This window comes from Mobula birostris, chromosome 32 (genome assembly GCF_030028105.1).
Source record: "Mobula birostris isolate sMobBir1 chromosome 32, sMobBir1.hap1, whole genome shotgun sequence".
Taxonomy (NCBI): Eukaryota; Metazoa; Chordata; class Chondrichthyes; order Myliobatiformes; family Myliobatidae; genus Mobula; species Mobula birostris.
Window position 1 is genome coordinate 29669188 of NC_092401.1, and position 24879 is coordinate 29694066.

General features: G+C 40.7%; 2 protein-coding genes across 3 annotated transcripts in view; one reads left to right on the top strand and one right to left on the bottom strand.

Moving 5' to 3' along the window:
- Window positions 1-6017: 6017 nt before the first annotated feature.
- Window positions 6018-16481, bottom strand: trir (telomerase RNA component interacting RNase). Of its 2 annotated transcripts, XM_072248531.1 has the most exons (3): window positions 16177-16481; window positions 8998-9075; window positions 6018-7793 (listed from the first exon to the last, which is right to left on the bottom strand). In XM_072248531.1, the coding sequence occupies exons 1-3, from the start codon at window positions 16462-16464 to the stop codon at window positions 7686-7688; spliced, it is 474 nt and encodes a 157-aa protein (XP_072104632.1). In that variant the 5' UTR covers window positions 16465-16481; the 3' UTR covers window positions 6018-7685. The 2 variants fall into 2 exon arrangements, with proteins under 2 accessions (XP_072104632.1, XP_072104633.1); XM_072248532.1 differs by lacking the exons at window positions 6018-7793; window positions 8998-9075 and adding an exon at window positions 9082-9280.
- Window positions 16482-16817: 336 nt separating this feature from the next.
- Window positions 16818-24879, top strand: part of get3 (guided entry of tail-anchored proteins factor 3, ATPase) — a 36583-nt gene continuing 28521 nt past the window's right edge. Inside the window, exons 1-2 of the mRNA XM_072248529.1 lie at window positions 16818-16991; window positions 22125-22272. Of these exons, the coding sequence (XP_072104630.1) occupies window positions 16852-16991; window positions 22125-22272 (288 nt within the window). The 5' untranslated portion in view covers window positions 16818-16851. The remainder of the gene's footprint in view (window positions 16992-22124; window positions 22273-24879) is intronic.

Sequence of the window (24879 nt, forward strand, 5' to 3'; positions counted from 1 at the left end):
TTACGGGGTACGTAACATAATGAATAGTGTACCTGTATTCCCAGGTCTCTTTGTTCTATCATACTCCTCAGTAACCTACTATTCACTGTGCAAGACCTACCTTGGTTGGTGCTACTAAAGTGCAACACTTCGCACTTGTCTGCATTAAATTCCGTCTGCTATTTTTTTTCCAGCTGATGCACATCCCTCTGTAAGCTATGATAGCCTTACTCACTGTCCACTACACCCCCAATAAAAAAATCTTTGTCATCTGCAAAGTTGCTGATCCAGTTAACCACATTATCATCCAGATCATTGATATAGATGATAAACAAAGGACCCAGCACCAGTCCCTGCAGCACATAGCTAGTCACAGGCCTCCAGTTAGAGAGGAACCCTCTACTACCACTCTCTGGCTTCTCCCACAAAGCCAATGTCTTATCCAATTAATTCCACATCCTGAATGCCAAGTGACTGAACCTTCAACCAGCCTCCCATATGGAACCTTGTCAAATGCTTACTAAAGTCCATATAGACAACATTCACTGCCTTGCCTTCATCTACTTTCCTAGTAACTTCCTCAAAAGACTAAACAAGCAACACACACACACACAAAATGCTAGAGGAACTCAGCCGGCCAGGCAGCATCTGTGGGGGAAAGAAATATAGTCAACGTTTCGGGCTAAAACCATTAGGTAGGACTCTAAGATTGGTTAGAGATGACCCATCATGCACAAAGCCATGGTGACTATACAAATACTTGTATATCCAAACCTTTAGAACACCTAACAATAATTTCCTGGTTTATTTTTCAGTGCCTTTCTTAAACCACAGAACAGTATTAGCTGGTACCACACCTATCACTAAGGATGATTTATCCACCCTAATTTGCCTCAAGACAGCAAACATCCCCTCCTCTGATCCATTTAGAGTCCATGACCTCGCTTTACCTCACTTCTAGACTGTGTCCATTTCCTGAGCAAATGGATGTAAAAAAAAATTAAGATCTCTTGGCTCCATGCATAGATTACCATTACGATCTTCTAGAGGACCAACTTTGTCCCTTGCAATCCTTTTGCTCTCACCACATCTGTATAAATCCCTTATGATTCTATTTCACCTTCTCTGCTAGGACAACCTCATGACTTTTAGTCCTTCTTAAGTGTTCTCGCATTTCTTGTCCCCCATAAGCACCTCATTTGTTCCCTCCTGCCTATACCTGCTGTGCACCTCCTTTTCTCTTAAGCAGGGCCTCAATATCTCTTGAAAACTAAGGCTCCCTACATTTGTTATCTTTACCTTTATAAGCTGACAGGCACATACAAGATTTGTACTCTCAATTTAATATTTGAAGCCCTCCTCTTTTCAAATATACCTTTGCCAGAAAACAGCCTGACCCAATCCACACTTGCTAGATCTTCTGATACTATCAAAATTGGCCTTTCTCCAATTTAGAATCTCACCTGCCCTGCCTCATTAGCATATGCTCTCGTTGGGTCTTCTATGTACTAATGAAGGAAGCTTTGCTTAACATATTTAACAAACTCTATCCTGTCTAGTCCTTTCATAGTACAGTACTGGATTCCCTTCAACATCTGGAAAGTTTAAACCACTTACTATAACAAACTAATGTTTCTTGCACCAGTCTGCTCTTTACAAATTTATCCTCTAATTCCCTCTGACTGTTGGGTGATCTGCAATATAGCTCCATCAACGTGGTCATACCTTTCTTATTTCTCAGTTCCACCCATAACTCCTCACTAGTCGTATTCTCCAGTCTTCCCCTCCTAATTCCTCCCACTGTTAGATCTAAAACTGAACCCCAGAATATTGAGCAGCCAGTTCTGCCCCTCCTGCAAACAAGTCTCACTAATGGCTAGAACATCATAAATCCAGGTAGCCCCGAGCTCATCTGCCTTTCCTACAATACTTCTTGCATTGAAATATAGGCAGCTCAGGATACTAGTTGTACTATGCTCCCTAAAATTCAGGTCCTCTAGAACCATTTTCATATACATCTGCAATTTCACCAGCTCAAACATGCCTTTCCTATAATGGTGACCAATAGTGTACACCAACAACTTGCAACTGCAACATAATGTCCTATTCCTGAACTCGATGCCTGACTGATGAAGGCCAGAATGCTAAAAAAAAAATCCACCTTCACCATCCTGTGTATTTGTGCAGCCACTTGCAGTGACCTGTGAACTCGTGGATCAAAGGAGCCCAGGAGTACATGTCAGTGCTTTTCCATTCACTGTGTAAATCTTACGGGTTTGATGTCCAAAATAAGTCACCTCATACTTATCCAAGTTGAACTACCATTCCTTAGCCAATCGCCCTAACCGATCAAGATCCCCTTGGGAGACAGTGGTCATAATATGATAGAATTCACCCAGCAGCTTGAGATGATGATGAAAGTCAGATGTACCAGTATTACAATAGAGTAAAGGAATTACAGAGACATGAGGGGAGCTAGACAGAGTTGATTACAAGGAGACACTAGCAGGGATGACAGCAGAACCACAATGGTGGGAGTTTCTGGAGACTATCCAGAAAACACAAGATAGAAACATCCCAAAGATGAAGTATTCTAAAGGGAGGATGAAGCAACCATGACTGACGAGGGAAGGCAAAAGAGCGGGCATACAATATAGTAAAAATTAGAAGTTAAGAGTATTGGGAAATAAAGCAACAGAAGGCAACCAACAAAGCCAAACGAGAAAGATAGAAAATGAAGGGAAGTTGGCCAGTAATATAAAAAGGGGATACCACATTTTTTCAAATATATATTGATATTGGACTGCTGGAAAATGACACTGGAGAGGTAGAAATGGCACAGAAACAAGTATTTGTGTCAGTCTTCACTATGGACTTCTAGCAGTATGCCAGAAATTCAAGTGTCGGGGGCAGAAGTGAGCGTTATTGCTATTACTAAGAACGTGCCTGGGAAGCTGAAAGGTGTGAAGGTAGATATATCGATGGACCAGATGAAAGGAAAGAAGAGCTAAAGAGATCATGGAGACATTAGTAATGATCTTTCAAGAATTACTAGATTCTGAATGGTTTTGGAGGACCGGAAAATTGCAAATGTCACTCCACTCTTTGAGGCAGAAGAAAGGAAATTATAGGCTAGTTTGTCTGATTTCAGTGGTTGGGAAAATGTTGGAGTCCATTACTAAGGATGAGGTTTCAGGGTACTTGGATAAAATAAGTCAAAATCAGCATGATTTCCTTAAAGAGAAATCTTGCCTGACAAAACTTATGGAACTCTTTGAGGAAATAACATGCAGGATAGACAAAGGAGAGTCAGAGGATGTTACTTACTTGAATTTTCAGGTGACCTTTGATAGGTGTCACACATAAGGCTGCTCAGCAAGATAAGAGCCCATAGTATTACAGTAAAGATATTAGCATAGATAAGACAATTGGCTGACAGGCAGGAGGTAGACTAGGAATAAAGGGAGCTTTTCTAGTTGGCTGCTGATGACTACCAATGTTTCACAGGAGTCAGCGTCATGACTGCTTCTTCTCACATTATATGTCAATGATTTGGATGACAGAATTGATGGCTTTGTGGCCAAGTTTGCTGATGATACAAGATAAGTGGAGGGGCAAGTAGTGTTGAGGAAGCAGGGAGTCAGCAGGACTTAGATTGGGAGAATGGGCAAATTACCAGACAGAATACCGTGTATATGGAATATAATGTACAGCCATGCACTTTGGTAGAAGGAATAAAGACAGATTATTTTATAAACAGGCAGAAAACCCATGGGGTTGAGGGAGACTTGGTGTGCTGAATGGCATAATTCTGCTATGTCTTATGCTCTTTAATATGTTTCAATTCTGCAAATACCACCATCCATGATGATCTTCCCTGGGGTACGGGAAACACGAAGAAATGACTATACTTTACAAATGATATACAGTACATGTTACATTTACATGTTTAACTGTAGAGTTGAGTGTTACAGTCCTCACTGCAATCCAAACTGAGTAATTTCACACAGAGTCACAGCAAATCCAGGTAGTTGGAGACTGCAGGCGGTGGCCACATCCCAGCATAAGAGATGGTAGAGGTGTTAGAATGCTCCAGTGTGAGGTCCTTGGCTGACAACCGCTGTTAAATAATCATTTTATAGTTGTTTGTCAGGTAAAATAAGACCACTGTGCCCAACATTAACCGAGAAAGGGCAGAAGCAATAGTTACCTGGCAAACAATTATACCCAGACAGCTGGGGAATTTTTAAGAGACCTCCTGTCCCAAGATATTAATAATAATTCACTAGATTAATGGTATTCCACTGTGTCAAAATGTGTGTGTCCAAAAACAGCTCCCCCCACACCCAGTCTCACTCCAAAGCTCAGAGACAGCAGTATTATGACACCACGGTGGAGTTCACCCAATTATAAATGCAAAACATTGCTAGTGTTACTGTGTCAGTATGTCAATGACTGTGTGCCGGTATTTGTATGCACAATCTTGTCAGTATCTATGTCAGTGCACGTGTCTGTATACCCCAAGGCTGATTTATTTCCCTCTCAACCACATTCTCCTGCCGTGTCCTCATAACCTTTGATGCTCTTTCCGCTTTACATATATTCAGTGATTTGGGCTTCCACAGCTGTCTGTGGCAATGAATTCCACAGATTCATCATCCTGTAAAGAAACTCCTCCACATCTGTTCTAAAGGGGAGTCCTTTTATTCGGAGTCTATGCCGCTTCTAGATCTCGCCCACGATTGGAAACATCCTCTCACCATCCAACTTACAAATTTGATAGATTTAATGAGATTCCTCTCCAGTTATTCTGAACTCCAACGAGTACAGGCCCAGAGCTAAATGCTCCTTGTATGTCAACCCTTTGCTGTTGCTGCGTGCTGCGATCACCACCTGGATACTAACTAATTATTTCTTGAACAGATTCTCTACAATGCCAGCACATCTTAAGCAGCCCAAAGCTGCTCATAATGCTGTAAGTGCAGATTGAATAATGCCTTATAAAGCCTCAGCATTACATCCTTGTTTTTATATACTAGTCCTCTCGAAATTAATGCTAACATTGCATTTGCCTTCCTTACCACCAACTTAACCTGCAAGTTAACCTTCAGGGAATCTTGCACAAGGACTCCCAAGTCCCTTTGCACTTATCCCCATTTAGAATGATAGTCTACACTTTTATTCCTTCTACCAAAGTGCATGATCACACACCATGTTCAATCCACTACTTCTTTGCCCATTCTCCCAACACATCTCGGTCCCTCTGCAGATTCCCTGCCTTCTCAACTCTCCACCCATCTTCATATTATCCACATAGTTGACCACAAAGCCATCAATTTCAACATCCAATTCATTGATATATGACATGAAAAGAAGCAGCCCTAACTCCAACCTAGTCACTGGCAGCTAATCAGAAAAGGCCCCCTTTATTCCCTCTCTTTGCCTCTTGATCGCTGGCAGAAAGCCACGCCTCATCTCTGTAAGCAGGCACGGAGCTAAAATCAAAAGGCATCTCAGAGGCAAATGCCAAAACTGATGTTCAAGGTCTATCCATGGTAGACAATGGCTTTCCCTCACTGCCCTTAACTCACCTGTCAGTTACACACAAAATAGTAAGCCATAGGCCATCTGGCAACCAAAGTGACCCCACTGCAGTGGTAATCATTTCCCATCCTGACTCTGGGAACAGGGCAACTAGCACCGAGAACCAGAATTGATGACATAATGAGCCCATTGTTCATCGTTGACACTTTTGACAGTGATTTCTTCTTAGTATTTTAAATTGAAGCTTAGAATTAAGACTCATTAAATGACTTTGGAAAGAAAATTATGCTAATGTCCTCATGTTCCCCATGGTCGCTTTTCTGTACACTGCAAGAAATATAAAGACTCCAGGATATCATGTCCACAGCAGGTTCTGCAACTGTCAATTACAGTAAAGAGCCACACACAATCAACAGGCTGCTGCTCCTGTGGTCAAGAGCTCTGAGGAACACTCTCCACCTTCATGGGCCATAATGAGAGATCAGAGATCAGAATGAATGATGTACCCGGTGTGGCGCAGTACACATTTTTAATACCAAAGCAAGCACCTGGAAGATGAATCAGTCACTACGCTGTTCTGTTACTGAGAGGAGATGGCATGCTCCAAGCGCGGTAAGACTGGGAAACTACACTGTTTCTGGACATGCTTTACATTTAACGCATGAAAGAGAAATTGTGAAACAAGGATACAAATCCAGAAAGATTGAGTGGTAGGAAATCAAATTCAGAGGAGTAGAAACAATCTTCACACTGATTGTTTAACTGAAGACCTCTTGTAATATCCTGGCTGCTTTCCTTCCCACCCCTCACACCCATTTCAGGAAATCTTGTGTTGTTTACAACCAAACATCTATCAAAAATATCAACTGCCCATTCTGCATTTAACCATATAGCTTGCAGCTTTGGAACTTACAAGACACTGATACAATTGCAAGATCGGTTGTTTCTTCCTGATCTCCACTATGAGCCAAAAGCAAAGGAAAACTGCTTCTCTCTCCCTGACACTCCATCTATAATGTAATCACCAAACCCATTCCCTGAAGTCACTCCCCCCCCCCCCCACTCACCATTTGGTATTATTTTTGAGTGACGTCTCACAGAGCACTCCAGGTTTAGCAGGCAGGGACATTGAACACCACAATGTAACAGGCTTAGTGGTTATTTATGGGTAAGGAAATTCAATCAAGCAAAACTAAGTCTTCTACTTGCACTTGTGGAAGGTGACCACCACCCGGGTGAAAACTCAGTGAGGTTATGTGAAAATGTTCCACTAATTACACCTGAGGTAGTTTTGTGACCTTGAGGAACCTTTGCTAACCCTGCTCCAATTCCTGTGTTTACACTACTCTGCACCCCCTCCCCCCAACCATGCTGGGTCACTCACTCATGGCTGTGCCTGATCCACTGGACTATCTGTAATGGAACACTGGCAATCACATCCTCAGCTTTGTTCACTGGATAGACCTCACCCCCAGGATAAAAAGGCGTGAAGTCCAGTCAAGACCAGTTTGGTCACTGGTCTCCTGTAGATCTAATAGTGTAAACAAGAAACAAGTCCTACTATTGCCTCTTACTCTTGGGGGCCAAAAGAAAACAGATATAGCAGCAACACTCAGGCACTAGGCTCTTCAAAGAAATGCACAAAACATAGAACCAGACCAAGAACAAGCCAGATAGTCCCAATATTTGCTCACACTAACCTGGTAAATACACTTGCCAAGGGGAGGTCAGCAAAGTATGAAATATTATATACACATTTCAAAAACTGTCTACAGTTCTGTAGCTAATAACTGCAGGCACAGAAGATCAAATATGCATGGAGCTTTCTGTTTACTGACAATTGGCGCTATAATCGTGCATATTATAAAAAATAAAGATTAAAAGTATCTGAAAACTATGTTCTATGGAGAAACCAGTATGTGGATAGCTACAACAGGGGCTGTACACTAATAATCACTGAAATTGGATTATAATGATAAAAATTAAACGATGCATTCGATGTTTTGCAGGTGTTGTTGTCAAACCACAAATTCAAATAAATACATATTTCAGGCCATCAAAAATCTCATACTGTCTGTACAGTCAGGGCAATGGGTTGAGGACTTGATCTGAACGGTGTAAAATATAATACAGTTCTTGTCTGCGTGGGCTTGCAGATGAGGCTATTTAACAAGAGGCCGGGTTTTGTCGTCATCACTGCACTGATGTGCTTTGTACTTCTTCACCTCTGCCATGTATTTCGCCCACGCATCTCCTCCACGTGCCTCAGCCTGGGAAGGGAAGGGAAAGAAACAGGCAGACTGAACATCGATGTTACACAAAGCTAGATACCAAACAGCATGGAGGCAGGTGAAGGGATAACCTTTGAGCATAACAGACAAGAATTCAACATCCAAACCTTGTACCAACTCCAACAGAAAAATATTGGCAATTTAAAAACAATTCTTCTTTTCACTCTTTTATTGAGGCACTGATTTTTGCAGTCAGGGTTCCACAAGTTGTGGTTTCAATACCTCATTCAGGAGGGCATTCTTGTGCCTACTCTGAGTATACCCAGAGCAGTTGAAGTGTCTATGCCCTGAGATGGTCGCAAACTCAAGCAACAAAATCAGGCAAAAATCCACAGCCTGTACCAGTTCAAAAGCACAGCAATTCCTTTGGTTTTTAAAATTAAGATTTTAATCATAAATGAACAAAAGCTTTAATCTGAGCACTACATTTTAGGAAGTTAAGACCTCCCAGATAAATTTAAATGTCAAAGGGAATGTTAATAGGAAGACTTTTACATGGAGACTTGTTTTTCCCCACAGCACAGGCCAAGAGATTTGACAGAGGTAGTCAAAATTGTAAATTAATCGGTTCCAGAGGTTAAAAGGTAGGAAGATTTCAGCTGATTAGCAAATCTCTAGAATCACAAATATATAGCAAAATAATGCCATTTGCACCATTTTGTCCTTGTAAGCTAAAATAATTCTCCAGTGTATTCCCACTACCCAGCACCCAGTCCTAGCTCTGTACACAAGAGGACACTTTGAGTGAATCTTCAAATACTTTATAAATACAGTAGCTGCTCCCTCCACCAGCCTTTCAGACAGATCCCCACCTCCCTCACCACAATGGAAAATTCCCATTTTCCCTCTGAACTTCCTATTGATTACCCAAAATTACTTTGTCACCAGGGGTGATATGAAGCATTTTTTCCCCCTAAGTATATATAAACAGTTGCTGCAAACAGGACTGTTCTGCCTTATAAGCTGTTAGAATTTTAAAAGAAAATTGGTTAAATATTTGAAGGAAATCATGCTGCGGGCCACTGTGACAGAGCATAAAAGTTTGTAGAGCCATTAAAAAGCTGGTACAGGCACAATGAGCAGACTGGCCCCTGCACTGCATCTTTCTATGAAGTAAAATAATTTAAGTCAGTAGATAGTTTGTCACAAGCACAATTACTCTCTAAAAGCTTCAGATTCTTACCTCCTCATCAGCCTTGTGTTTCTTGGCTACCATTCCCGTCTTGAGGGCTAGCTTTGCCCCACCTCGCCGCTTTCCCACCTGGTGTAAGGGACAGAAGACTGCAACCATTACACGAGCGCTTGAAGCTGCAATGTCAATGCTGCCCACAATGTAATTAAACAGGGCTCCTGAAATTAGACCTCATTCCACACAGAATGCATCTCCCACGACAACGTCTCAACGCACTTCTAACATACAGTATACAAGTTACTGTGAGCGGAGGTAGGCCATTCTTTACACTCCCCTATAAAGCAAAAGTAACAGTGCAGGTGTTACCATTTTAAAGACCACCAACAGCTCTTTAAATGTTCAATGGTAAATCAGCCAGACATGTAACATGAATATTTGTAATTCCATCAATGTTTGTAAGTTTTCCTTAAAAGTTATAAATTGAATTTTATCTTTCTTGCAAAAGTTAAAGCAGATTTGTGGAACTAGCCTGTTAAATAAGCAATGCTTCAATCAAATGGCTTGGACCCTGCTCCCCCTTTCTTAAAATGTTAACCCCAACTTCATGTTTGCAAGTTAAGAAAGAGCTTAAAAAAGCAAATAACTTGTTTCAGCACAAATGAATCCTTGAGAATGTTTCTTTTTTCTGGTCTTTGCTACTCCTTTGATTTGCAAATATTGTTATAGCTTGCTATAATTTCTGAATGACCACCTGATTTAAAAACACAATTAAAACTGAAATGAGAATATGCACATTTCAAGATGTCAGCCTCCAGTTTCCTCTCTAGCCAGCTTTTTAAATGTCTACAGTAACATAGTAGTTAGTGAGAGATTATTACAACTCAGGGCAGAGTTTGGAGTACAATTCCAATGTCATCTGTAAGGAGCCTGTATGTCCTCCCCATGGAATGCGTGGGATTTCTCCGGGTGCTCCTGTTTCCGTTTCCTCCCATGAGCCAAAGGCATAATAGTTAGAATGTTAATTGGCCATTGTGAATTAGGCTAGGGTTAAATCAAGTTGTTGGGAGGCACGGCTTGAAGGGCTTATTCCGTGCTGTATCTCTAAATAAAATAAATAGAATAGCAAACCTGCAAAGAGTGTATAAATTGAACAAGTTTATCCTATGGAACAATCAAGTGACTGCTTACCCAGTGCTAATATTGGTACTTGTAGGTGTTCTCAGTATTTATTCTGCTTATTAAAAATACAATCAGAATGTTTCGAAGGATTTATCATTTGTTTTCCACACTTCCTTCCAAGGAGTGGTTTTAGAAGTTCTGGTCAAAAAAAATACTTTAAGCCAGAGAGATGTGAAAATCTACACATGAACATAAACAAGCAGAACAACTGGAAAATTGACTTAGCTAATCAACCACAATACCAGTGGCTGGTATGATCACATCCTCGTACTGACCAATCATGGGCTCAAAATACAGGCCACAGAAAACAAAGGAAAACACAGGAGTTTCAATTCTGTTCAAGGCAACCCCCCAACAGCTTTTAAATTTCCGGAACTAACGAGCCAGCATCCAACATGACTAATTATTTAAAATCACTGCCAAGTAGATTCAATTGAACACAGCTAGATGTTTGTTAAGGTTTTTTGCTAAACTTCTGTTAAAGAGGCAACAAATGCATGCTATAAATCAACATGAAGGGTCATTTTCAAATACTTTTCATATTTTCAATTAACTCTTGTGATGATTACTTTAACTGGCTTTTTACTCCCCATCTAGCAGAAAAAAATGAAGTTATGCTAAACTTGTGTTTTTTTTTTATTAAGCGTGTCGCACCAGACAGTCAGCCATTCTTGTCTGGCACGTGGTGTCAGGATTGGTCTCCTTTCAGATTAACCGGGCCACGATATGAACGTTCCTGACTCGACCCTTTTTTTTTTAAAAAACGAGACCGAGTGGCTAGCTCGACACTCAACCCAGCATGGATGGAAAGCGTGCTCGGGAGCGGCCCGGCTTGAATTCGAACTTGGAAACCTTTGCTCCAGAGTCCAGTGCTGATACCATTGCACCACCAGCCGGCCAACTTGCAGTGTGAGTAACTGATAAAGATTAAGTGAGCAGCACACTTATAGACAAAATACAACATTGTTATTGGTTCAATATTACATACAATAAATGTTCTTTTCCCACAACTTTTTCATGCTCCATTAATACTCATGAAATCTGTGAACTGTAAATGAATACATTTGAACATGGGACTATAACCGGGCTGCATTCATACCATTGTTCAATGTTCGAAGAGCAAATCACCTTGCTGCACTACATTTGTATTAAAGATAATTAATAGCTACTACTGAAACCAACACCCTCAAAAGGGTAACCATAATACAGGTATTTAAAACAGTATGCAAACCATACGTGATAACTGTAGCTTTTGATAAATACTTGACTTTACTTTTTAGTCAATGTAACACAATGGATATTTATGCCCCATCCAAATTGTTGAACACTTTAATTTAATTTTAGCCTAAAATATTCTCAGAAGTCTAATCATTAAACGAAATTTTGACACTAATCTGGACAATGATTTGTTGTTGTTCTGGTGTGCTCTAAGCAGTGGCATATGATGCTAAATCACATCACTTGGCTTACTTAACCCAACAGCTGAAAAACTTCAACATTCATATCAGAGCACAATTCTTTTGAAGCTGTAAAGCAAAGTTTTATGGGACTGCCCACTTAGAATACTCTATTTCCATTGTTCTGATCTAGATCAATATTAATCTCCCAGTCTGGAATGTTTATGTTCCTGGATAGGTGATTTGGCTTCTAGGGTAGGCTTTACTAACTGGGACAGCACGTAGAGGCCACACAGCCTTGAAACAGCATGCAATGTAAAAAGACCCAAAAATGGTATGGTTATTCAAACTGAAGATAATTATATACAGACAACCCAAAAAGTCACTTAGTCTGTGAAGAATCAACCAAAGGCTTAACTGAAGCAGGAACTCCTGGAGATATACTGCATCAGCAGCAGCCCGGACTCTGTTCCATTCAAAGTAACCACTGGGAAGAATAATTTGCCCAAAGTTTATATTTTTAATGAAATAACATTAGACCAACAACCAGTTGACTAAATGCTCTGAAAAGAAAGATCACACCTAAACACCAACATCCTCAAACACCTAAAACTATCACTTTTCTACAGCAGAGGTAAATTTGGAGGTGTTGCTTACTTCTATTTATACCATGGGATGTTAGTTATAACAATACACTTAATACAAAAATGATAGTGAGTAACCAAATGGCCAATCAAACTTATCCCCTGCACCTAGACAATGTCTACATCTATGAATGTACTATCTAAACTGTAAAAGATACCAAATAGTCATAGTAGAAACTAAAAATTCAGGTTTGTAAGTGAGATACTCCATGTCTATGATCAGTTTTGAGGCCATATTTCTAGGTTCCAACCTGACAACCATTTCACTCAAAGTGTCAGAGCCACCACACACAGTACTTGCTAGTTCTTTTCCAGTAATTAACATACAAATGCTCACACATTAAGTACATCAGAAAGGCAGGCCCTTCAAGGCAAAATTTAACACTAAGCACAAGTTATACTCCCCATAGTGAGCAACAGCCTCCTCACTGAGTCTTACAATATTTCTCAAATGCAAATCAGTGATGGGGGATTCAGCTAATCATGTACATAAATTACTATATGCAAATTAATATAAAGGATGGTACAGATAAGTGCAACAAGTTAACCAAGGGGATGAAGACCTTCAACAGCACTGAAACTCAAATTTAAGTGTTAGGATTCATTTGTACAAAGTTTTGACTGACACCTTCTGGAAAACTGCACCCAGCTTCAGGCATCACACTGGAGACAAGAGGTAAAGGCATTTAGAGAGTATTGAAGATTCAGCAGAATGACACTGGGCTTGTGTAGAGAGGTTGTCTAAAGTTAAACTCTATTCCCTTAACGTTAGAAAGTTAATGAGTAATCTGGTTAAGGCCTTTAAAAATCACATACAGTGGATTCCAGTTAATTGGCCCAATGGTTGACTGGGGGATTAACTTTTAAAGAACAAGAATTGAGAAAATAGCTGGGATTCCCTTCATTCATTTGGACACTATGCAACAATTGGGGCAGGAGACTGTTGCCGATCAGTTTCTAACTCATGTCAGTAGCATGCACTTGCGTGGCCATTAGACACTACACCATGCTTAGAGCGAACAGGTTTTAAATAGTTTCAGTTGCATGTGTGTGTTCAAAAAGCAGTGATTTTTGTTACTAATAGTTGGTGAGAACTAAGCAGCAAGATAATTCAGAACTGTTTTGCTCACTGCATTTTTAAGCATTCAGGCTTAGAGATGCCAGAAACAACCAGGACCGAAAATGAAACAATTTCACCGCTTCAGCAAGAACCATGAAGAATTTGAGGGTATCAACAATCATCCTGAATGTTACAATGAAAAAGTGGATTTGGAGGATGCAATCTTCGAAAGGATTGTATAAATTAAAGGCAATCCATTATCTACATTACGTGTCTATGCTGATTTTGTTCATTTATAGTCAATTAAAACACAGCAGTGTGCACTGGATTAATTCCTCCGTCGATAACTATAAGGAACTAATAGTTTTATATAGTACTGCAGTAATATTATTAGTGTTCTGCTTTTCATTTAAATACATTATTTGTTACTCAGTTAAACGATAGTTTGTCTTTTTTTTAAAAATACCTTTTTAACTATTTCCATAAGACTTATGCTAATTGGAGCGGCCACTTAATTAGGCCAAAACATACCAGCCCTTATGTGTCCTAATTAACTAGAATCCACTGTATATCAAACTTGATAGTCAGAAAAACTAGTTCCTCTGGTGACAAAATTCAGGATAACTGGGTATAATTAGATCTAGGCTATCAAGAGAGTGAAATTTAGAAAACAAATCAAATTCTTCAATTTATTCCCCAAACAACTCAAATGATCTCCTCAAAACCATTTCTACAAATATCTGTCAAGTATTTGGGTTAAAGAGTAAGGGTTTCAAGGCATTTGTTTTTCTAAAAATATAGCAGCTGTAAAACAATGGACAAGATATGAACAATTCAGGGCAATAAAAAAACTGCAGAGAGTCCTCAAACTCCAAGGGATTACCTCAGTTTAAAACTTAATAGGAAAGAAACATACAAGCCAGCTCAAAACTCTTAAGGTTTTCCTTTGTTCTTTTTTCATAAAAAGTACTTATGCCTATTCTTTCCATTAGGAAACTCTGATTGATGCATTACTTATCTATTTTCTGACCGTACACAGGGTGCCACAGCTGTTGCTCTCCATTTTGGGACATCTCAAAACACTTTAGAATTCTTTTGAAAACACAGTAACCATTGCAAAGTAGAAGACACAGAAGTCAATTTGCATACAGCAAGCCCCCTCAAACCACAAGTGAGCTAATTTGATTTAGTAACAGTGCCTAAAGGGCAAATATTAAGAAACCACAAAACTGCAACTATCCTAATAAGGTCACCAACTTCTAAATTAATGTCTGATCTGACAAAAGGTTACTGATCTGAAATATTGATTAGTGCTCTCTCCAGAGATGCCAAATACTCCCCTCATTGTCAGTTTTATATCACTTACAACCTTTTCACTCGAGTACCATTTATTCCATCATGTATATGTCAACTGTTCGAAACACCCATCCAGCTTTCTTCCCATAGCTCTTCAAACTTCACAATTATATAAAACCATAAAACACTGGAAACACTATAGGCAAGAGAGACAGGTAGGTGCAGATAGATCTAGAAAAAGTTTGCAGGTGGGAGGTAGTTGAAATTGATTGGCACTCAACATTCCTCCCCACCCAATTCCATCTGCCCAGCACCTGCTTCTCATCTGGCTCTACTCTCCAGCCTCTGTTCCACCCCTCATTTCCATAACTCTTGCTATTTTCCTTCAATATGCTCAGTCCTGTTGCTGGAGCCCCACTTAAAATAGTGACTATTCATTTGCCCCCACAGATACTGTCTGACCTATTGAGTTCTCCAGTTGTTTAATTTTTGTTTCAGATTCCAGCATCTGCAGTTTTGTGTCTCCTTCACTGTTCTATCTATATCCTTCATAATTTTGAACATTTCTATTAAATGTCCCCTGAACCTCGGCTTGAAAAGAAAACAATCTGCACAACTCTTCTGCCTAATTGGTATATCTTACCTTTACCATTCCAGTACTTGGAACTACAGAACACTTTAGCTGGGGTTTACTTTTTTTTTTTACATTATGCTATTAATATAACTAATAGAAAATTTAAAAATGTTCTGATAATAGATCACTGATCTAACACATAATATTTCACTCTACAATGTCTGATACAAGCATTTCCAGCATTTTGATTAACACCTGCAGTATTCTTCAAAAACATAAATCAACTTGTCCTGGGATCATTCTGGTTTGTGCAGGTGAAGTCCGAGTATTCTCCATTCACACCACTTTGGTTGAAGTACTGTATATACTTTTATCTTTTCTAAATCTATTTGAATGTATATAACAAAATCTCCAGGAGCACAGAACTGAAATGCCAGTCTGGATCACATATTACATAACTTCCCAGCTCCTGCTGGGAGCTACAATTAACACAATGCCCATCCTTTACTCACTAGGAAATATTCAAATGGCTTTCCACGATAAATGACCCCAAGAGACTGCAGATGCTGTAATCTGGAGCAATAAACAGCCTGCTGGAGGAACTCAGCAGATCAGGCATCATTTGGGCGGACAGGGAGGGGGGAGAAAGTAATGAGACACTTATGCTGCTCAGCATGCTGAGCTCCCCCAGCAAAATGAAGACACAAGAGACCACAGATGCAGCGCCTTTGTGGAGTTCCTCCAGCAGGTTGTTGCTCCTCTGTATGTCAGTTCCTGACAATTGTGGCTAATTCCAACACCTTGGTTCATTTATACATCACCATTTTGACAGCGACTGGCTTTAGTGAGAGGGGACCGGCTTTGGATTTACACATTTGACGACCAACAGTGTGTGTCTGTGTGCGGTGGGAGGAGAGGTGGTAGGGGTAAGTTTTCCAGGTTTTTCTGTAAAGGCAGGCGGTGTCTCCTCTGTGACTCCAACACCAGGGAAGTCAACCTGTGGGCACGGTTATCACTGGCATCTTCACCCCAGCCCCACTCATTACCGAGGCAAATCAGAGCCAAATCTCTCGCTCTTACAATATTCAGCGTGGGTTTCCTGCTGGAATGGCCGTCGCTCCCAGCCTCGGGGCCGCGCTTGCCGCCGTTCTCCGCGTCAGTGCCGCTCGCTTCCCGCCTCTGCTTCTCCTCCTCCATCTTCTTGAAGAGCTCCATGAAGCTGCCGTCGTTGGCGAAGGCATTAACGCCGGGGGTGCGGGCTGGGCTGCCCGAGGCTGCTGCTACCGCCGACCCTCCACCCGGGCTACCGCCAGCTTCCCGCCGCCCCGCACTTCCAGAAGCTTCGCGGCCCCGTCTCCGCTCCGCCATCTTGGCTACCCCGGCCGCTATGCCTGCTGGGAGCACTGATAGTTCTGAAAGGAATAAATGTTAAATGAACAAAATAACCGCTCAGACACTATCCACACGCATAACTGTGTATTTTACAACGTAATGAATCCTGCAGAACCAATTTGTAAAGGGAAAAGTTGGCCAAACAGAACCCGCAAAGGATAATGGGTCGTGAAACAGTGACGGAATGTATTTTATTATAAAAATGCATTTCAGAATACTGATCCAGAAATTTGAAATACTTGAATGTTCAATTGTATGTTGATAAAGAACTACGTTAAAATTAAGAGGTATTTTAGCGAGGAGGCATGTACTGCACCAATTAACGCTGCTGACAGGAGAAGAATGATCACGTGACGGCAGAAGATGGCGGGCATGGACGAGGAGTTTGAGGACGCTATCGACGTGGAGCCGTTGGAGCCTACCCTGACCAACATTATTGAGCAGAAGTCGCTGAAATGGATCTTTGTGGGCGGCAAAGGAGGAGTAGGGAAAACCACCTGCAGGTAACTGGCTGAAGCCCCGCACAGAATGTGCGTCTCCTGGACCCCGGCCTTCTGTCCGAGGCGGGCGGGAACCCTGATCATAAACGGTCTACGGACAGAGTGTTTTAATAAATCACCATTTATTGTCACTGACTTGTATAATATGAAATTTATTGTTTGTCGCAGCAGTGTAGTGCAACGATATAAAATTGTACAACGCACACACAATACTGCAGGCATTCATTGGGCTAGATAATGTCTGTAGACAGTTGGAGTGTCGGTTGGGATACTTTAACAGAAAAGGTATAATGTGAACCGTTCTGAAATCTGATAGTGTTGAAGTTGTTCCTTCATCATTCAATGTGGGTCTTCGGGCTCCTGTACCTCCTCTCTAATGATAGTAATGAGAAGAAAGTGTGCCTCTGACGGTATCCTTGGTGATTGAGAGGGTTGAACCTGTTAAAAAATGGTTTGCTGTTTTCTATAAAAGCTGCCTGACCTGCTTAGTTCCTCCAGTATTTTGTGTGTTTCTTGGATTTCCAGCATTTGCAGATTTTCTTGTATTCGTGGTTATATGACAAATAAAGTGGCCACTTTATTAGATATATCTGCTCATTATATATATTTAATAAGCCAATTATGTGGCAGCAACTCATGGTGTATAATTCTGACTCTTAAGAAAGTACTGCCCTGACATTCTTTTATTTAATAAAATACCTTGGTTGTTCGTTAGATTTTTCCCAAGAAAGCAAATGTGGACTTCAGGAAGGGGAAGTTGAGGGAAAACACACCAGTCCTCATCGAGTGATCAGCAGAGGAAAGGGTGAGCAGTTTCATGTTCCTGGGTGTCAACATCTCTGAAGACCTGTCCTTGGCCCAACATGTTGCTGCAATTACAAAGAAGGCTCTACAGTGGTTATATTTCATTAGAAGTTTGAAGAGACTTAGTGTGTCACCAAAAACTATTGCAAATTTCTACAGATGTACTGTGGAGAGCATTCTAACTGGTTGCATCACTCTCTGGTATGGAGAGGCCACAGATAAGATTGGAAAAAGCTGTAGAAAGTTGCAAACTCAGCCAGCGCCATCATGGGCAGTGACCTCTCTAGCATCGAGAACATCTTCGAAAGGTGATGCCTCAAAAAGGCGGCTTCCATCATTAGGGCCCCCCATCACCCAGGACATGCCCTCTTCTCATCGCTACCATCAAGGAGGAGGTACAGGAGCCTGAAGACACAGACTTGATAGGTTTTAGGAATAGCTTCTTCCTCTCTGTCATCAGTGGACAATGAAGCCATGTAAATTAGCTTACTGTTTTCTTTTAGTTTTTCTCTTTTTGTACTAAATTTTTTATATTAAAATTAAATTATATTTATATTGTTATTGTCATTTATAGATATTGAGAATTGCAATGTTCTGTCATTGTAAATCAACAAATTTCACAACATATGTCAGTAATATTAATACTGATTCTAATATATTAGCCTTTATAGACTTATTTAAGTTTAGGAGTTAAGATGTCTTATGATTCTGCACCTGGAGTACCTAAGACATGGGAGCAGGAGAGGCCACTTGACCTATCGAGTCTGCTCTGTAATTCCATCATGGCTGATTTATTAGCCCTCTCAGCTCCATTCTCCTGCCTTCTCCCTGTAACCTTTGACACCCTGACTAACCAAGAACCAGTCAACCCCTGCATTAAATATACTAAATGACTTGGCCTCCACAGCCATCTCCACAACCACCCTCTGGCTAAAGAAATTCCCCTTCCATCTCTGTTTTAAACAGACATCCCTCTATTCTGAGGTTGTGCCTTCTGGTCCTCGACTCCCCAAATATAGGAACATCCACTCCACATCCACTCTATCTTTGTCTTTCAATATTTCAATATTCAAAGTTCAAAGTAAAATTTATTATCAGAGTACATACATGTCATATATATACTTGTTGAACAGGTTTCTGGGATACACAAACCACCCCATCAGGCACCAATAATTATCCATGGTCAAAGTCACTTAGTCATCTTTCCCACTCTGTGTTTGGTCTGAACGACAACTGAACCTCTTGACCATTTCTGCATGCTTTTTTGAATTGAGTTGCTGCCACATGATAGACTTATTAAATGTTTGCATTAATGAGCAGGTATACCGAATAAAGTGGCCTCTGAGTGTATTTGCCATATAACCACAAATACAACAAAATCTGCAAATGCTGGAAATCCAGGAAACAAACAAAATACTAGAGGAACTGAGCAGGTCAGGCAGCTTTTATGGAAAACAGCAAACCATTTTTTAAAAACTCTTTTTCCATAGATGCTGTCTGACCTGCTGAGTTCGGACAGGAGCGAGATATGCCATCTTGTGGAGTGGTGTCGCAGCAACAACCTGGCACTCAAAGGCAGTAAGACAAACGAGCTGATTGTGGACTTCAGAAGGGTAAGGCGAAGGAACACATACCAATCCTCACAGAGGGATCAGAAGTGGAGAAAGTGAGCAGTTTTAAGTTCCTGGGTGTCAAGATCTCTGAGGATCTAACCTGGTTTCAACATATCGATGCAGTTATAAAGAAGGCAAGACAGCGGCTATATTTCATTAGGAGTTTGAAGAGATTTGGTATGTCAACAAATACACTCAAAAACTTCTATAGACATACTGTGGGGAGCATTCTGACAGGCTGCATCACTGTCTGGTATGGTGGGGGGCTACTGGACAGGACTAAAAGAAGCTGCAGATGGTTGTAGCCATCTTGGGTACTAGCCTACAAATTCCCAGGACATCTTTAAGGAATGGTGTCTCAGAAAGGCAGCATCCATTAAGGACCTCCAGCACCCAGGGCATGCCATTTTCTCAATGTTACCATCAGGTAGGAGGTATAGAAGCCTGAAGGCACACACTCAGTGATTCAAGAACAGCTTCTTCCCCTCTGCCATCTGATCCCTAAATGGACATTGAACCCCTTGAACACCACCTCACTTTTTTAATATATATTATTTCTGTTTTTTGTAGGATTTTTAATCTATTCAATATACTGTAATTGATTTACTTATTTATTAGTATTTTTTTCTTCTAGATTATGCATTGCATTGAACTGCTGCTGCTAAGTTAACAAATTTCACGATACATGCCGATGATAATAAATCTGATTTTGATTCCAGCATTTTGTGTGTGGTATTTGTCATGTAGTTTAGCAAAGAATCATCTTAGTGATGGTTTGTCATTGGGATCAGATTAAATCAACTAGTTCTGTAGTCTTCGTGTTCAGATGGACAAGATCTCAGTGAAACCGAAATGTTCAACAGAGTGAATGTGGGGAGAATGCTTCCCTTGGCCATGGGATTTAAAATCAGCAATCACAGTTTCAGAATAAGGGATGGTGAGAAATTTTGTCACTTAGGGGTGGTGAATTTTTGCTATTCTGTACTTGGAAGTTTTAGAGGTTCTGTCATTGTTCATTCAAAATCAATTACTTTGGTGTTAAGGAATGTGGGGATTGTGCAAGAATTAAGGTTGATTAACTATGATCTTGATGATCTACTCTTACACCTAATTATTATGTTCTTGGAGGTTCTGAATCACCATTCAAATGAAAATCAAAACTTAATCTTCCAATAGATTTTAATGTCACAAACAGGTTGAAGGCATTTGTAATGGCTTTCTTATTTTAAAAAAAAACTGAAGAAAAAGCAAATACTGGATATCTGAAATGAAAATGAAATGGAGGAAATGTCTGTGAGCTGTCTGTCAGCGTCTGTGGAAAGGAAATATTTTCAAGTTCAATAATCCTTCAGTGACCTCACTTGTTAAATCAATTTTTCTCTCTGAGGTGTTGCCTGATCTGAATATTTCTGTCATTCTTCTTGTCTTCATTAACATTCTTAAAAGCAGATAGGTATTGATGGAATATTTCCATTAGAATTTTAAATTGATTGTTACTGTGGTGTAGTAGAAATTGACTGTGTCAGAAATAATAATTGCATTTGCCACTTACATGAGAATTTAGCTGAGGTACTATTAGTTTTTGAAGCCTTTACAATGACTACTTCTAAGCCAAGCACAAGGTTAAGGAAAATACAAGCTTAAGTAATCTGTTGACAGTTATGTCTAGCTCTTTTCTTCCCTGACCATTTTTGCAGAACATTTTCTTGAGTATAGGACATTGATCCTTCTCGTAGAATAAATTGTGTGAATTGGGAGTGATTGAGAGCAACAATGACTTAAATCTTGCCATAATATCACCTTTGTTTCATAGTTGTGTCTACTTGTAAGTTTGCCAGCTAAAATTCAATTGGTAGCACTCGTATCTGAGTCTTTTAAAAAACTTTGTTTTAAAGACACGGGTGCTAATGTTGTGTCAGTTCCGATTGCCTCATTATAGGAAAGATGTGGAAGCTTTAGAGACAATGCAGAAAGATGTACTAGGATGTGTGGTATCCTGTTTGGCTTAGACAGCGTGTCTTAAGAAGATAAGTTGAGCAACTGAGGGCTTTTCTCTTTACAGTGAAGATGAGGGGTGACTTGACAGATGCACAAGATTATAAGAGGCATAAATTCAGTAGACAGTGAGAGAATGTTTCCCTGGGTGGATATGACATATATGAATGAGCATAATTTTAAAGTGAATGGAGGAAAGAAAAGGGGTAATGTCACAGGTAATTTTTTTTTTTACAGAATGTTAATTATGTAGATCACATTGCTGGGATGATGCTACAGGCAGGTGTACTAGGGATGTTTAAGAAAATCTTAGATAGCCATATGGATGATAGAAAAATGAAGCACTGTGTGGGAGGGCAGGGTGAAGTTGATTTTAGAGTAGCTTAAATTGATCTTAAATGGTCGAAGAAGGATGTGTACTGTAATGTTCTATGTGGTCTCTTGTGTGTTACTAAACCAAGGTATCTGCTTCTTTTGATCATTAGTGATCTTGCTGCATCCTGCTGAAGAGTGAAGAAGTTATTCCTGATATGCAATCAACAATTTTAAACTCAATTAAAATATCATGATCATTTTGCAGATTGTTGGAGCTTACAATTTTTAAAAAAACACAATAAAGGCAGCTCCTTAACAATGTTTAAATTGTGATGTTTTCCATTTGTTGAAAAATTACTTCACTCAGTGAATACAGCTGTGTAATTAGAAACCTATTTCTACCAAACAGTTGCAGCTTGGCTGTGCAGTTGTCAGAGGTCCGAGAGACTGTGCTGATTATTTCAACGGACCCAGCCCATAACATTTCTGATGCATTTGATCAGAAATTCTCCAAAGTGCCAACTAAAGTGAAAGGTTATGACAACCTCTATGCTATGGTAAGTAAAATGTAAGCAGTACAGGATAATGTTCCATAGTTTATTCAATAATTCAAAATATGCAAGAAACGTTGCAGCCATTTTATACCAGAAGTGTTTTCTGATGATTAATTTATATTTCAAAGACTTCTGAAAGTATTGCAGTTTTGACGTGCAAAAAGCGTGATTCTGGTTGAAGGATCATGAGAGAAAAAGTGTTGTTAGAATTTAATAAGTTTTCACTCTCCATCCTAAACCATCTTTTACTATAAAGAGTAGCACAGACTTAACAAAATTAAAGTTAAATATGTGACTTAAAAATGGTGTGGGAGAAGTGGGTTTGAATTTGTGGGACATTGACACTGGTGTTGGGGAAGGTGAGAGCTATTTTGATGGGCTGGGATCCACCTGAATCATGCTTGACCAAGGTCCTGGCAAATTTCATAACTAGGACTGTGGATAGGGCTTTAAACTTGATAATCAGAGGGTGGGTTGAACAATGTGGGGAAAGTATAAATAAAGTAAATGGAAAGAGTGCAGGAGGGGCTGCAGAAGTCTGTGGAATAAAGAAAAAAATGACCAAAGTTTAGAAAGAAACAATTTAATTTTAGGTAACATGGAGACAAAATTTGAAAGAACGGTAGTGAATACAGAACTGAAGATGATATATTTGAATGTACTCGGTATACAATATAAGACAGTTAGAAATTGGCAGATATTATGTTGTGGGCCTCACTGAGGTCATGGCTGAAAGGTCCCTGGGACTGGGAACTTAGCATCCAAAGCTATAAGAAGAGAAAAGATGAAACATGGAGGCAAACTAGTCAATAATGTAAAGCAAGATACTAGAAGTTTTTTCAGTTATACAAAGGGAGTTGAGAATTGATATTGGACCACTGGAAAATTATGCTAGTGAGGTAGTAATCGGGGACAAAGAAATGGCAGATGAGCTTAATGAGCACTGTGGAAGCCACAAGCAGTGTGCCAGAGGTCTGTGAGTGTCAGGGAGTAGGAGTAAGGGCCATTGCTATTACAAAGGAAAAAGTGCTAGGCAAACTGAAAGGTCTTAAGGTGGATAAGTCACCTCGACTGGTGTTCTGTGGGAAGTCTGCAGAGTCACTTCGTGTGACCCCCATACAGACACAGATGAACAGAGTCCCTTCTAGGGAACGGTCTGCTAACCCACGGCACGGGTTCACCAACAGCAGACCCCCACAGGCAAACTCTTACCCGCACTGGTAATCACGGGTCGAAATTAATCGGTTCGTCGCCTCCACCCTCGTGGTGGTCTTAAACTCTACCAGTGGTTTCTCGGGTAGCTTCCGCAGTTCTCTGGTGTCGTGTCTCCTCTGCTGTTATCAGACCGAAGAATCAACCTTTTATAATCCCTCCAAAATTCCAGCGTCCGTTAGCTCAACCATTCTGAGCTGTTACCATGGTGACTTCCCAGCTCGCGCCGTATTGTCTCTCTCTTTTAATTGCCTCCTTGTTCATTAGACTTCTGAACTTTCTAGCAGTTTCTCACCTGCGTGACACCTGTCAGTCCCAAAATAAAGGTCAATGGGCAACCTCGCCTCATGCCCAAACATCAGATAATATGGCAAGTACCCAGTAGCTTCATTTCGAGTACAGTTGTAACTGTGAACCAGATGTTCAATATAGAAAACCTACAGCACTATACAGGTTCTTTGGCCCACAAAGCTGTGCCGAACATGTCCTTACCTTAGAAATTACCGGGTTACCCATAGCCCTTTTCTAAGCCCCATGTACCTGTCTAGGAGTCTCTTAAAGGACCCTGTCGTATCAGCCTCCACTGCTATCGCCGGCAGCCCATTCCACACACAATACGTTGACTCCACCTGCTCCTCTTGCTGATCTCCAGGGTCCGGAGCATGTCTAGCAAGGTCCGATTAAACCTCTCTGGCTGTGGGTAATAGGACCTGGTCCTCGACTCCAAGCATGTCCAGTAACCTGTGAATGAGTCTGCTCTCGAAATCCCTTCCCTGATCACTATGTATCCGCCCGGGGAGGCCATAATAAATGAAATACTTCTCCCATATCACTTTGGCCACCATAGATTCCCTCTGGTCCTTGGTAGGAAAAGCCTGTGCATATCTGGTGTAGTGATCCATGATGACTAAGACATTCACGTGTTGCCGGCATCGGGTTCTGTTGACAGGAAATCCATACACACCAGGTCCAGGGGCCCCGCACTCTGCAAGTGGGACAAGGGAGCTGCCCGCGTAGGCATTGACTTCTGCTGTATGCATCGAATGCATGACTTGCAGTAGTCTTTGACCTCTGACTTCATTCAGGGCTGGTAACACCTGTCTCTGAGCAATCTATAGGTCTTTTTGACCCCCGAATGTCCAGAATCATCACGAAGCGACTTAACGCATCCTCCGATACTTCTCTGACAGAACCAGCTGGCAGCGCTGAGGTCGGTCGAGGGGGTGACGTGACCTGGTATAGGATGTGGTTCTGTAACTCCAACTGAGGCCATTCTCTCAGTAATGGAGGCACTGTCTTCTCTGCCTGAGCCATGTCTCCGTTTTCAACTGCTGACCAAATGATACCGATGCCCGGGTTGTCTCACTGAGCAGCTGCCACTTCTCCAGAACTCAATTC

Coding starts and splice junctions, on each gene's coding strand:
- trir (XM_072248531.1), bottom strand. CDS start 16,464: ATGGCGGAGCGGAGACGGGGCCGCGAAGCTTCTGGAAGTGCGGGGCGG. Junction 9,076..16,176: donor GGAAACCCACGCTGAATATT/GTAAGAGCGAGA, acceptor CCCTTACACCAG/GTGGGAAAGCGGCGAGGTGG. Junction 7,794..8,997: donor AACACAAGGCTGATGAGGAG/GTAAGAATCTGA, acceptor TTCCCTTCCCAG/GCTGAGGCACGTGGAGGAGA.